Genomic DNA, 12,813 nt, shown 5'->3' with positions numbered 1-12,813 from the left:
CAGATACCCACCGTCCTCCATTTGATCAAAATACACATCTCTTTATGAATATTGTTCTTTTGGATACTGTCACCTCTATTAGGTTAACAATCTAACATTCATTGTGCTTTTTAGAGGTCCAGTGTTAAATTTGTGCTAAAACAACCAACAGATTTTTAATCAAAAGTGTATGTTTCAACTCATTTATCAGGAGCATAATTGACAATTTAGTAGGTTCATTTACTTTGATGCTAATGCTATACTACCTTTACTCAAATCTTAAATGAAGACTACCCCCCAAAACAAATCAATACAATAACAACATGATAACAGCAGCAGTATCAAAGAAAAATCAGTTTATCAGCTTTCAATGCAAAGTAATTCACGAATATTGGCAACCTTTTATAGAGAGATCATTACTAGACGAATTTATGAGAAGATAAACAGCACAAATTTACCCTCAATTAATGTTATTGATATATGTACACATTCAGTTTCAGATACCTTACATTTTTGACAAAACTCAGCTTTAACATAAAAAAGTTTGACTTCTCTTCTAACAATTGTTGATCAGCTACAGAACTCTAGTGTACTAGCAAAGCCTCCGACGGTTACCTGCAAGACATAAGTCCACAAATCAGGGAGATGTAACAATACACATATAATTATGCATGCTTACGAGACCTTGTGACACCCAATTGAATGTATACAATGCCCAAAACTGCAATTACCGTGCAAAAAAGCTGCTGCCAGCCTCCAACAACACTTAAAGTTTCTGGGGAAGATATTTCATTCCCGCTCTCTCTCAATATGGCATTAGATTAGAGAATGTGTCATTGCCCCTCTGCAACATTATATTAGCTCAAGATTTCAGTTTCTCTCCTATTTGAAGACTTGTGTCTGCTTCTACACTTCTACTGCTACTCCCCGCTGTGACTTTTCTTTCTTCTTCTTCTTCTGGGCCCACTTTGGTCCATAAATAACCAAGTGTGTCCTGCCAAACCGCCGTTCAGTTATCTGCAGTGTCGTATTAGATTATTAGCATTTAGGATTTAGACATGGCTTCCGCACAACTCCAACATATATAACAAGAGTATCCGGCACAATAAAGCCAACACCTCTTTGAATAGCATCTAAATAAACTCCATTGAGGAGAACAAGCAAATAAATAATATAGCAGAAGCAAAATTTGATGTGATGGGATTATGTAATGCTTTATTCAAAGACAAACTGCTGATAGTTTGCAATACCTTCACAAGACATCCACATGAATCAAGCATGTCGGTTCTTGTCGCATACTCAACCACCTAGATCATGAAGTTATGGAAATTAGAGGAAGAGAAACAAGGACATAAGCACACAGAAAAATCTATAACACTTACTATAAAGGTATTTTCTCCAACTAATGCCGATTTTGATATTTGATCCATCAACACTGCATAGTCAACTTGTGTATAAGGAGGGGTTACACTAATGTAATCGAATGGTTCTTTACCTGCAGGCAAATGAATTGAATTTTGTAATGAATGGATTCAATAAGGAAAGTAGTAGTGGTTACCTATGTTAAATATAATGACATTTCGTTGAAAAAAAAATAGCACACACCTGCAAGTTTCTCAGCACGTTCAATGAACTTTTCAACACGCACAGCATGTATAACTGAAACATCGAGGAATCCAGTCCACTCCAAGTTTGGACGTAGAACCTCTGAAATGACCCACGGATCCATCTCTACAAAATGAACCTAGAATTTCACACACATGTAAGTTTTCTAACCGAACCACACAAGAGATGTAACATGATAGTGAATATAACAAAAGCAAGAGGGGAAATGCTTAGAATATAAAACTCTAACAAAACTTCTTTAAAAAAACAGAAGACAACTTCAGACAATTATATGTCATCAATGAGCAATAGGTCAGTGAATTGGACAAGAAATCAGATATACCTCAGAACATCCTCGGCTAATAGCTTCAATTCCAACAGATCCAGTACCACTGTACAAGTCTAACCAACGGCCAGGCCTTAACGACGCAGGACAGCCGCCTGCAGCCTAAGAACATCCGTAGCACAAACATCATCTTACAAGCACATAAACATTTCAAAAATGTAGTCATCCACATATTCCGCAAACAACGTGGACAGCCCTCTTTACATAAAGAAACAAAAAAAATCACCTGCAGGATATCAAAGGCAGCACCTTTCACAACCTCCATCATTGGTCTCACATCCATTCCCTTTGGAGATAGCAACTTCATCCTCCGAGCCTTTCCTCCCAGCACCTACACGCCGCGAGCGACGCATTTTCAGATTCATAACATTTAACAACTATCACATTCCGAATTGCGAAACAATATTACTCTAAACTCTCTACAATAATCAACAAGTAGAACACTAGAAACTAAACTCATCAAGCCTAATACACTGCATTCTTATCTTTGCAATATAAAAGTGATTAAAAATCCTCATAATTTGTACCTGAAGCAACTTATGCGTGGTCCTCTTGACCCTAGGCTCAGCCTGAGCTGCCTCTTGTAGCTCACTACTGCTCTTCTTCTTCTTTCCCTAACATATTCCAATTTGCCAGTTACGAATAGTCAAATCGGATAGAGGAATAGTCAAATGAGAGAGAGAGAGAGGAACCTTGCGAGTGGGCTCAGTCAAGGCGGCGTCGGGGTCGAAGCCGTATTGCTCCATCAGCTGTCGCTTGGCGTCGTTCCAGGCTCGATCGCCGGACTCTGCAACCAATTAAATTTACTTCAATTTCGGAAGAAATGAATGAAATTCGGATACTTTGACGAGTAGAATTAGAGTGATGAGGTTTGTTACTTGAGGAGAGGACGACGAGAGGTGAAGGAGGCCGGCGGTTGGGGCGTGGTGTGGAGGGGAAGCTGAAGCGAGGAAGAAGAGAGGTGGAAGATGAGGCGGAGGAGTGGTAGTCGGTAGTTACGTTCACACTGAACGGAGATAGAATTGTAGACGATGACAGCGCCATTGTACTTTGCCGAAGCGCAGACTCAAGTGAGAGCTATGAAGTACAAATATTCACCCCCGAAGTACCCCTATCTTTTCCCATTTTCACAATTGAGTTTCTCAATTATGTTTTTACCTTATTTTTCAATACACAGCGAGTAAATACGCGACACAAACATGATATATCAACGACTAATTTAATGTCGGTTTATATATTTTGCACGCTTCTGGAACCCTCATGTCGCCCTATCATTCGAAATTATATGGGGAGATTATTGTTATGATCTTGATTACGGCTATTTCATGTTTTATTAATCTCCATATTAGATGCGCTTGTGCATCTTCCTTTTATTAATTTCATTTTTTTTTCTATATCCTTCGTTCGTTCAATCATATGCTCCTTAGGAAAAAGAATTTTTCAGTTTTGACAATCATCATAGATGAAGCAAAGTTATCAAAGTTGACTCGACTCCTATCAAGATTCAGTGTCATCTTCCTTTGTGCAATATTTGACTCTTCTATTTAAATCGGTTCCCATAGAGTTTACTAGCATGTTTGAACACATCTTAATCATAAAACATATAACATCAAAGCTCGACGTAAGTCAATTATGGTTTAATGAAGACCCTATAGTCCTATACCATGTCGACTTAAATTCCAAAATCTCAAAAAACACGACTCGGCTCGTAGCAAATAGCACACAAACACGTACCCAAGCAAGATACTCAAAAACTCCCCGACACCACATTAAACCAGGGACGTCACTCCCCGCGGTGGACACCAACCCGAGCAAGATTTGGCATCACACTCCACTCGCCACGTGTCCCCCGCCCAATCCGTGGGAATCATATCGCGTTCGTCTCCGTTTATTTACTGCGTCGTAATTTGACTTTCAAAAGTAAAAAGAGAATATAAAAAAATGCAGAGAGCAGAGACTATAGATCATCTCCCGATCGTCGAATCTGAACAACAATAATAAACCCTCTCTCTCTCTATAGTTCTCATCACTACGTCTTTCACTGTTGTGCTCCGATCGGTTTCCGGCAAATGGGAGCTTGCGCTTCACGGCCCAAGGGGTGGGCTATGAGATTCCAGAAGAAGAAGAAGCACGGCCGCCAAAGACGAATCATCCGGAGGCGCGTCTCGTCCTCCAACCGATCCACCAACCCCCAACTCCAAGGTATTCACTCGGTTCTCTCTCTCTCTCTCTCTTTTTACGCATTTTCCGTGTTTTTAGGAATGTTTTTAGATTGAGTCTGAGTAGTGTATGGTGTGAATGTGAACAGGGAGTATGGATGGGGCTTGGTTTGATTGCACTTCAGTCATGGATTCCGAGCGCGGCGACGACGAGTTCTACAGTGTTTATGATGGTAATTTGTTGTTTTTAATGATTCTAATTCGGGTTGCTAGTGGAATTTGAATTCAGGTTAGTTTTGATTTGGTTTTTGGCAGATGTTGTGTCTTTGAATGGGTCGGAGAGTGCGATACAGAGAGGGAGGGAAAGTGGTGTTGGGGAGGAGAGTGACAGAATGCAAGGGTTGGGAGTTGTGCAGAATCATTGCCTGCCGTGTCTTCCTTCCACTAGCCCTTCGGCTGTTGACAACAAGTTGAGTTTTCGCAAGAGATTGGGGCCGTCTAGGCTTTCGTTTAAGTGGAGGGAAGGCCACGCTGCTGCTGCTGCTCCGGCTGATCCCACATTAGGTGAGTACCTGTGTGATTTGTTTACCAACTGACTGTGAACTTATGATGCATTTTCTTGTAAAGATGCTGATTTTGGTTTCTTTTTATGTGATTGAAATAGTTTCACCGAGGGCGGTTGTTAGAAGACCTATAGCAGGTTCGACGATTCCATACTGCCCAATGGGAAAGAGAATGGCTGATTGTTGGTCACCTCTTGAGCCCAACTCGTTCAAAGTCCGGGGAAAGAATTATCTTAGGTGAGAATGAGAGGATGAGTACTGTGTTTGTATAGTTTATATTCCATGTTTGAATAATTTATGTGAGTCATTGTTGGATTGACTATTTTGTTTGCTTGATAGGGACAAAAAGAAAGAGTTAGCTTCTGATTGTGCTGCGTATTATCCTTTTGGAGTGGATATTTTCTTATCTCAGAGAAAGATTGATCATATTGCTCGCTTTGTGGAACTTCCTGTCGTAAATGTAGATGGAGATGTTCCTTCTATTCTTGTTGTAAATGTTCAGGTGCCTACCCATTGACCCTTGTTTTCCCAAGCTTCTACCTCTTATATTGTTTCTTAATTCTATTTTCATTTATCTAGTCTTGAAGTTGAAAGATAGGCTATGTGCAGCTTTCAAAATGATTGATCATAATGTTTATAGCGTCTGTTACTCCTACTTATCCAAGCTTTCTATCTCTTATATAGTTTCCCTCTATTGTTTACCGTTTTGTCCGGAAATTGAGAAATGTTGCACAGTATGACAAGTCTTTTGTGCAGCATTTGAATATGATGATCATAACATTCATAATTTCCTGTACCCTTCTTTTCTCAAGCTTTCTACTTCTTATCCTTATATATTTTTACCTATATAAATTGTGAAGTATGCTACACTATGACGAGTTTCATTTGTGCTGTACTAGTTGATTACGCTTAGAGAGTTGATATACTCCTAGCCTTTTCTGTCCCATGTGAAATAGTTGTTGTAATAATTTTATTGATACTCCATTCTCATATTTACTGCAGATACCTCTGTATCCTATTTCTATGTTTCAAAGCGAACATGATGGAGAAGGAATGAATTTGGTCATGTATTTTAAGCTTTCTGAGAGTTACTCAAAAGACCTTCCATCTCATTTCCGCGATAGTCTAACTGTAAGTTTCATGATTTTTATGGAAGCACAGTCTTTCATGTGACACTGAACTGGACCTTTTAACCAAATTATTTTTTTCATGTTGATTAACTATATATATGGTTTCCTTCTTTTTCACTTTGACAGAAATTCATCAACGATGAGGTGGAGAGAGTTCGAGGATTCCCTGTCGACACAATTGCACCCTTCAGGGAAAGATTGAAAATATTGGGTCGAATAGTGAATATTGATGAACTCAGCAAACTGAATTTAAACACAGCTGAGAGGAAGCTAATGACTGCATGCAATGAAAAACCTGTTCTTTCACGCCCTCAACATGAATTTTACTTGGTTAGTTTTCTGTTAAAGATATTTGCGCATGCCATTCCGTGAATAGAAGCTGTTAATCTTACTAAATTCTTTTATTCCCCTTTTCACTAATCTTTCAGGGAGAAAACTACTTCGAGATTGATTTGGATTTGCATCGATTCGGCTATGTATCTAGAAAGGGTATTGAATCATTTCATGAGAGAATGACGCTATCAATACTGGATTTTGGTCTGACAATTCAGGTAAATAATGTCATCAGGATTCTGAACTTGGTCAGTTCACATCCTACTTAAGATCCATAGCTAATGTGCTGTACTGTACATTGTAATTTTTGAATAGGGGAACAAGGCAGAAGAATTGCCCGAGCATATTTTATGCTGTGTACGGCTTGATGAACTTGACTACAATAATCGATACCATTTGGGAACTTGAGTAAAATATCCTCTGCAATCCCTAAAAGTGCTTCAATACTCAGGAGTCAGGATCAAGGCAGAAGTGTTGCTAGAGCATGTTTTATGCTGTGTACAGTGGATGAACCCGCTTACAATAATCTTTACCATATGGGAGCTAGAGTCAAGAACACTAATCCCAAGACATGTCTGAATACTCGACGTTTTCAGATAAGATAGGCTACAAACAAGTTAACTTCCACATTACCATATGTTCTTCACCCTTTGAAATCTGCAGTCGGACCTTTTTAACATGTCTAATTTGCTTGTATATACATTACAATGTATATGTTAGGGAAGAAAATAGATCAAGACGAGAAATAATCTATGTGCTGCTTTCTTTTTCAAGGTTTCAACTGAGGATTATGTAGGCTTTCCATCTAATTCTGTATGTAGATTGCACTGGTTAAACTTCCCCAGAATGGATGTAAACCGTATTAAGCTTCATGGAATTGTTTGGATGCTGACAGGGTTTCTCAATGCAATCGGTCAGGTACGAACAGCATGCTTAAGTATGCAAGAAACTGACTAATATACTGGTTAGATTTGGGAACAGCATGCTTGCATACTTATGAAAGTGACTAATGTAGGTTAAAACAAGAACTTAATTTAGACATCAAACACGGGCACAAGAGGTTAGGAAAAGCACATCTTGAATCTTTCTGTTCACAATGAGAAGGTGAAGATGAATTTAGTAGGGAATGTGCATCAGCTGACCACCCTCGAAATTCTTCGTCGCAATTCGTGTGGTTCATGTCATCACACTCTGGTCGACTGAAAATGCGACTTTACCGAACTTTTTCTGGTGTGTTTTGTGGTGATCCTCGTCCCAAATGCGACCTGATGAAGAGCCCTGCCTTCTAAACGAAGTAGATGATCTTTGCAATGCAGCCATTGATTAGGTTTCTCTATCCCTGCTTCTAACATGTCTCTCCTTCTCTCCCAGGACCATGATCTGTAAAGGTCTTCTGTTTCTAGATAACACATGAAAGCAACTGTTTCTTCACTTTCTTGTTTCAAACCTCATTTTGCTAATTTAAGTTGCGCTAGTTAATTAGAGAAAATGAACTAAACTGTGTGAACTTTTCCGTAGTTTATCTTTCAGTATCTCAAGTTTTGAAAACTCTAAAACAGCATGTCACATTCTGAAATTCACTCGTAGTTTTGAAATAAGTTTTAAGCATCCATACATTTGCTCACTTCTTCGTTGAGCATTGTTCGTCAGCATCTTCACCCATCTGTTTATCAAAAAGTATTTTCCAATATTACAATAAAATCTTATGAGGGGTATAGGCGGTATGACTGACGAATAGTTGAAGATGGTGGACGAACAATGCTGAGAACTATGAGTAATTTCAAAACTAAAACTCCTAATTAGCTTAAAAGTTATAAAAAAAACTAAAATAACAATAATTTTTGGCAATGAAAATAATTTAAGGGGTAATCTGTTATATCTCGGTTAAGGTAAGAGCCCAAAATACATGTTACCTTTTGAATTTTACTCGTAAAAACAGTTTTGTCCTTCACTTTTAAATTTAACTAGTTAGTCCTTAATCTTTCATCTCTCAAAAGTCTAGTCTATTTCATCACAAAATTGTCAATTATATTAAAAAATGACTAAAAACCCCCAATTAAAATTAATTTTTTTCTCTCTTGTTTTTCTCCACTTTTTTTCTTTCTATTTCTCTGTTTTTCTCATTCTCAGAGTCGTTATAGACGAACATGTATCTACAAGTATCCTACTAGATCTGTCACGCCTTCACCACTATAAATGAAACTCAATTCTTGATATCGTTTAACTCTCCTAAAAAAATCCGTACATCTACGACATTAAACACGAATGGGGAAACAAGAGGGATTGGAAGAGCGAGAGGGTGAGAGATAAAATAAGACCTATGAAGGAAAACAAAGTTTCTTAATACTCGTCGCTCGTTTGTGAGTGTGTGTGAAAAAAAATAGAAAGAGAGAAAAAAGAACACTTGATTTTAAATGAGTGTTTTAGTTATTTTAATGTACTTACATTTGCCATTTTAATGAAATTGACTTTATCATTGAGAATTAAGAGATTAGAGACTAATCAGTTTAATTTGAAAGATAGGGGGAAAAACTGTTTTTAAGGATAAACTTTAAAGAGTAACAAATATTTTGTCCAAATAAAAACTTGGTCCGCTTCGTTAAAAACAGGTCTCCCCATTTTCTTTCGTTCTCCGAGTCCTTTCGTCGTCATTGCAATAAAAGGTTAGAGGGACCGCCACAGAGAAGATAGCTTGAGAGACTGATGATTACATAGGGGTTGAAGCATGAATCCAAATGCGATTAGTCCCCCATTACTGTTTATGTGCTGTGTTTTTTATCTCATTCTGATGAATTGTTTAGTGCTAAGAGCGGAGCCCTGTTTTTATGATCGTTACTTGTGAAAAAAAAACACATTATTATTATTTTTGTTACAAACGGGACCTAAGAGCCCAACGAAAAAACAAAAGCAGACAATTAAGTGCTAAAACAAGCACCAGATCTCCTGGCTCTAGAGACAGAACCAAGATCATCAAGGTATGCTTGAGAGGCATACACAGGAGGACTGTCAAACTTCACCAGACCAATCTCATGACTAGTGCTAAACTTGGCCAAAGCATCAGCAGTCATATTACACTCTCTAAAAATATGCACTAACTTCACATTGTCCATAGACGCCATCAGATTATTGCAACTTTTAAGCAAAGATCCCAAAGGATGGTTTGATAGGTTGGAGTTTTGTAACAAGTGAACCAACACTGCAGAATCAATCTCAATCTCCAAATTCTTGATATTCAAGTTAACAGCAGCCTTCAAACCAAAATAGAGGCCCTAAGCTTCTGCATCAAGAATCTCACCAATTCCCAAATTCAGTTGAAATCCAGTGATCCAAATTCCGAAATGTTCTCTAATTACCCCACCTGCACCAATTTTGTCTGAGGCTATATCTCTATTGCCATCAGTGTTGAGCTTGAAAAAAAACACATTATTTGTTATTCGAGTCATCGGGTGCAAAGTACCAAACTGGGCTCATAAGTATCTTTTTTGATTAATTTTACTAGTACAGACAAATTCTCCAGAAGGAATCGACCAAAAGCAATGCTTGAGCAAGAGCCAGAGGTCTGTACAGTTACCTTCTCATGGGTTAAACATCAGAGAGCTCAATTTTGTTAGGGGACGGGAACAACGTACAATGATGCAAGCAGTGTTAATGACATGCGATTGAGTGATACCATCTTATATTGTTAACGGTAGAGGTAGCAAACGGGCTGGACTGGGTCGGTCCGATCTATTTTAAACGGGTCAAAACTGTGTTTGTGTCATGTTCGGACCGGCCCATTTATTTATCATGACAGGCTCGGGCCGGTCTATTTGCTTAAATATTAAGCATGATCTGGCCCACGCCCCAAGCCCATATCAGGTCGGGCTTGGGCCGAGTTTACAATTGGGTCAACCTGGCCCATTAGCATTATTTGACACAATTAAAATAAAAAATATTATGTATTTTGAATACTTGTTTTATATAACTATTTAGAATAATAAAATAAATAAAATACTACAACTATTTCATAATCTTATTTTTAAAACATTACGTATGTCAAAATAATGATTTTTTTTAAATATTTTGATAATATTTGTGAAATATGTAGTTAAAATAATAAAATAATCAAGAGATTTTAATTTAAAAAGTATAATATTTAAGTTTAATAATGATAATTATTTAAATATTAATATAAATAATATAAAATTATGTGTTTAACGAGTTGACCCATGAATTTATCATGTTCGGGTCGCGTCGGGCTAAAAAAGGGATCGGGCCGTACTGTGCCCATGTGTAAAAATATCTCGACCCGGCCTGACCCATTACAATAACGGACCGGGCCAGTAACAGGCTCAGGCCATGCCGTGTCCGAGCCGGGCTCGGGCTTTTGGGCCTATTTGCCACCCTCTAGTTGAAGGCCCATATAACACTAAAACTAACTCAGTATCTTCAATTTGGAATTTGAGAGAATTCAGTTTCAAGTCGAAATGTTTTAGAATATCAATTGATTATATTCAATTGGAGTCGATCATTTGTGTGCTAATTCCCTCTAAGCATTAATAATGAACACATCTCCAAGATCAAGACGGAGACATTGAGTGTCCACATAATTTTAATCCAAATTAGCTTTCAGCACCTATAATTTGTTGTGAACACATCTCCCACTTCTTCGTTGAGCATTGTTCGCCAGCCATCTTCATCCATCTGTTTATCAAAAAAAATCTCAATTTTTCTATAGATTCATATGAGATAGTTGACGAACAGTTGAATTTGGTGGACGAACAATGCTCAAAACTACGAGTACATTTCAAAACTATAAACTACTAGATTTATTTTGTTTTTTCTCCAAAAAAAAAAGTATTATCAGAATGGTGATGGTGGATGAATTCAAAGTAGGAACCTATATGATTATCAAAATCTCACAGAATGTGTCAAAGCAATCATGGCCATAAACTCATATGACATGGTTCTTCTTTTTTAGTGGTTTTTTCACAACTGTTCTGCGTCTCCTCCTCCTACGTGTACTGGGGATGGTTGATAAGATTGTTTGTGATGTCAACAAAATTATCAAGTAATGAAATTACATTATATATATGTAGAACAACTCCCCAAGTGAGTCCTTAGGAAGTAACCGTTTGAGCAATTTGAATCTTGTAGTTGTTTCTCATGGAAATAATGTTGGAGATAGAAGTGCAGTGGGGGAATTGATGGCGGAAAGAATATGGATGTTTATGTTGGAAATAATGGTGCAAATAGAAGCGCAGTGGCGGAATTGATTGGCGAAACATGGCAGAATTCTTAATTGTTTATCAGTTTACTTCACATACATGAAACAAATTCTGAATTCCAAAAACTCTCACCTTTGGGAGTCTGAGTACAAAACTAAATCGTAAGACTTGAAGCTCTAACCGTAATAGTAGCCGGAAGGGAGTGAATATAAATTAGGGATTTTGACCATTTTAAGAACAGAGTAGGACTCTGATGTTGTTCTAACTTCGATTCTTAAGAGACTAAGGATCCGAGTATGTTCCAACGATGGATCCGGGTCGGTCAAAACGGCCCAACAAAGATAAAAATTTTAAGATATATTGATCTCCATGAGTTGATGGATCTCAAGGGTGTGTACAACAAAGAGAGAGAAAACGAAGACGTTTCCTAGTCCAACTAGGAAAGCTTTTATCCGAGGGTCATTCTTGCCATATAGGTGCTAAATTCCCTCCTTTGATTAGGTATTTAGTAGACTAATATATCTATGGGGTTTTAAAAAATCTTAAGTTGAGTTATTTTGTTTTCAACCCTTGAATGTAAATCAAATGGTAGTTGAACATGAGTTTCATGGTCACTACGAATCAAAGGCCATTTTGAAATGATTTGTGATATTAAGGTTATTCAAACTCTTCCAGAGTGAGAGAGAAGATGACTTAACAATAGATTGTGGATGTTGAAAACTTGAATCATGATGCATCCTCGCTTTTTAAATTTGCGGACGTCCGCTGCAGATGCCGCCTATATATATGCACACACTTTGTGTTAAAGAGTAGAGGAACGATTTTTGGCAGAGTGTAGCTACAAAAATAGACAAAGAGTTTTTCTCAAAATCATCCTTGTATTGTTTTGGTGAGTAGTTCATCGAAAGAGTGTTTAGTCCTTTGTGGCTCAACCTCAAGACTTTCGTGGCATCAACGACCTTTGTGGCGTCATAGACCTTAGTGGCTAGAAAGATCTTAGTGACTTTGTTATACACTTGACCGTGTAAATCAAGTGTGAAGTATTTTATTACTTTTGAGAATGTATTCCAATTGATTAAATGGTGTTGACAATTGTAATCTTATATTCAATAGTAAAGTGATTTACTTTATTTATCCGCTGCTTATCTCTATTGACGCCCATCTAGTATTTTCAGTTTTCCTACTTTCAATTTTTTTTCTCGAGTTGAAGTTAATTTGGATAGGGATATGTAAATCCCCTAAAACAACCAGGATTAAAGGAGAAGAAATCGAGAGATGAAGACTATAATTCCAGCTTGCAATAGGAGTTGAGTGCGTGTTGCAAATACTGTATCATCGCCAAATATGTTAAAGTAGATAGATGTGTAATATCCTTGAACAAAAATTACAGTGACATGGATGATATGATAAAATTCGACAAGAAAATTAAAGCTTGCTTATATATGTAGGTAATCTAAAAGGAAAATTGCTAACTATGATGTCATAGCATCA

The 12,813-nt window shown here is 37.6% G+C and overlaps 2 protein-coding genes across 2 annotated transcripts; one reads left to right on the top strand and one right to left on the bottom strand.

The window, feature by feature from the left end:
* Positions 1–421: 421 nt before the first annotated feature.
* On the bottom strand, positions 422–2,994 carry LOC126798735 (uncharacterized). The gene is made up of 10 exons (XM_050525775.1): positions 2,809–2,994; positions 2,623–2,717; positions 2,458–2,544; positions 2,157–2,261; positions 1,928–2,032; positions 1,585–1,723; positions 1,362–1,474; positions 1,230–1,286; positions 711–996; positions 422–594 (listed from the first exon to the last, which is right to left on the bottom strand). Exons 1-9 carry the CDS (start codon positions 2,972–2,974, stop codon positions 886–888), a joined length of 978 nt encoding a protein of 325 aa, XP_050381732.1. The 5' UTR covers positions 2,975–2,994; the 3' UTR covers positions 422–594; positions 711–885.
* Positions 2,995–3,916: 922 nt separating this feature from the next.
* Positions 3,917–6,988, top strand: LOC126798731 (uncharacterized). The gene is made up of 9 exons (XM_050525772.1): positions 3,917–4,132; positions 4,239–4,322; positions 4,405–4,653; positions 4,754–4,889; positions 4,992–5,154; positions 5,655–5,783; positions 5,909–6,112; positions 6,211–6,333; positions 6,431–6,988. The coding sequence occupies exons 1-9, from the start codon at positions 4,000–4,002 to the stop codon at positions 6,521–6,523; spliced, it is 1,314 nt and encodes a 437-aa protein (XP_050381729.1). The 5' UTR covers positions 3,917–3,999; the 3' UTR covers positions 6,524–6,988.
* The last annotated feature ends 5,825 nt before the right edge of the window (positions 6,989–12,813 follow it).

This window comes from Argentina anserina, chromosome 6, assembly GCF_933775445.1.
Source record: "Argentina anserina chromosome 6, drPotAnse1.1, whole genome shotgun sequence".
Taxonomy (NCBI): Eukaryota; Viridiplantae; Streptophyta; class Magnoliopsida; order Rosales; family Rosaceae; genus Argentina; species Argentina anserina.
The sequence above is the reverse complement of the archived record's forward strand: the minus strand, read 5'-3'. Positions and strand labels throughout refer to the sequence as shown.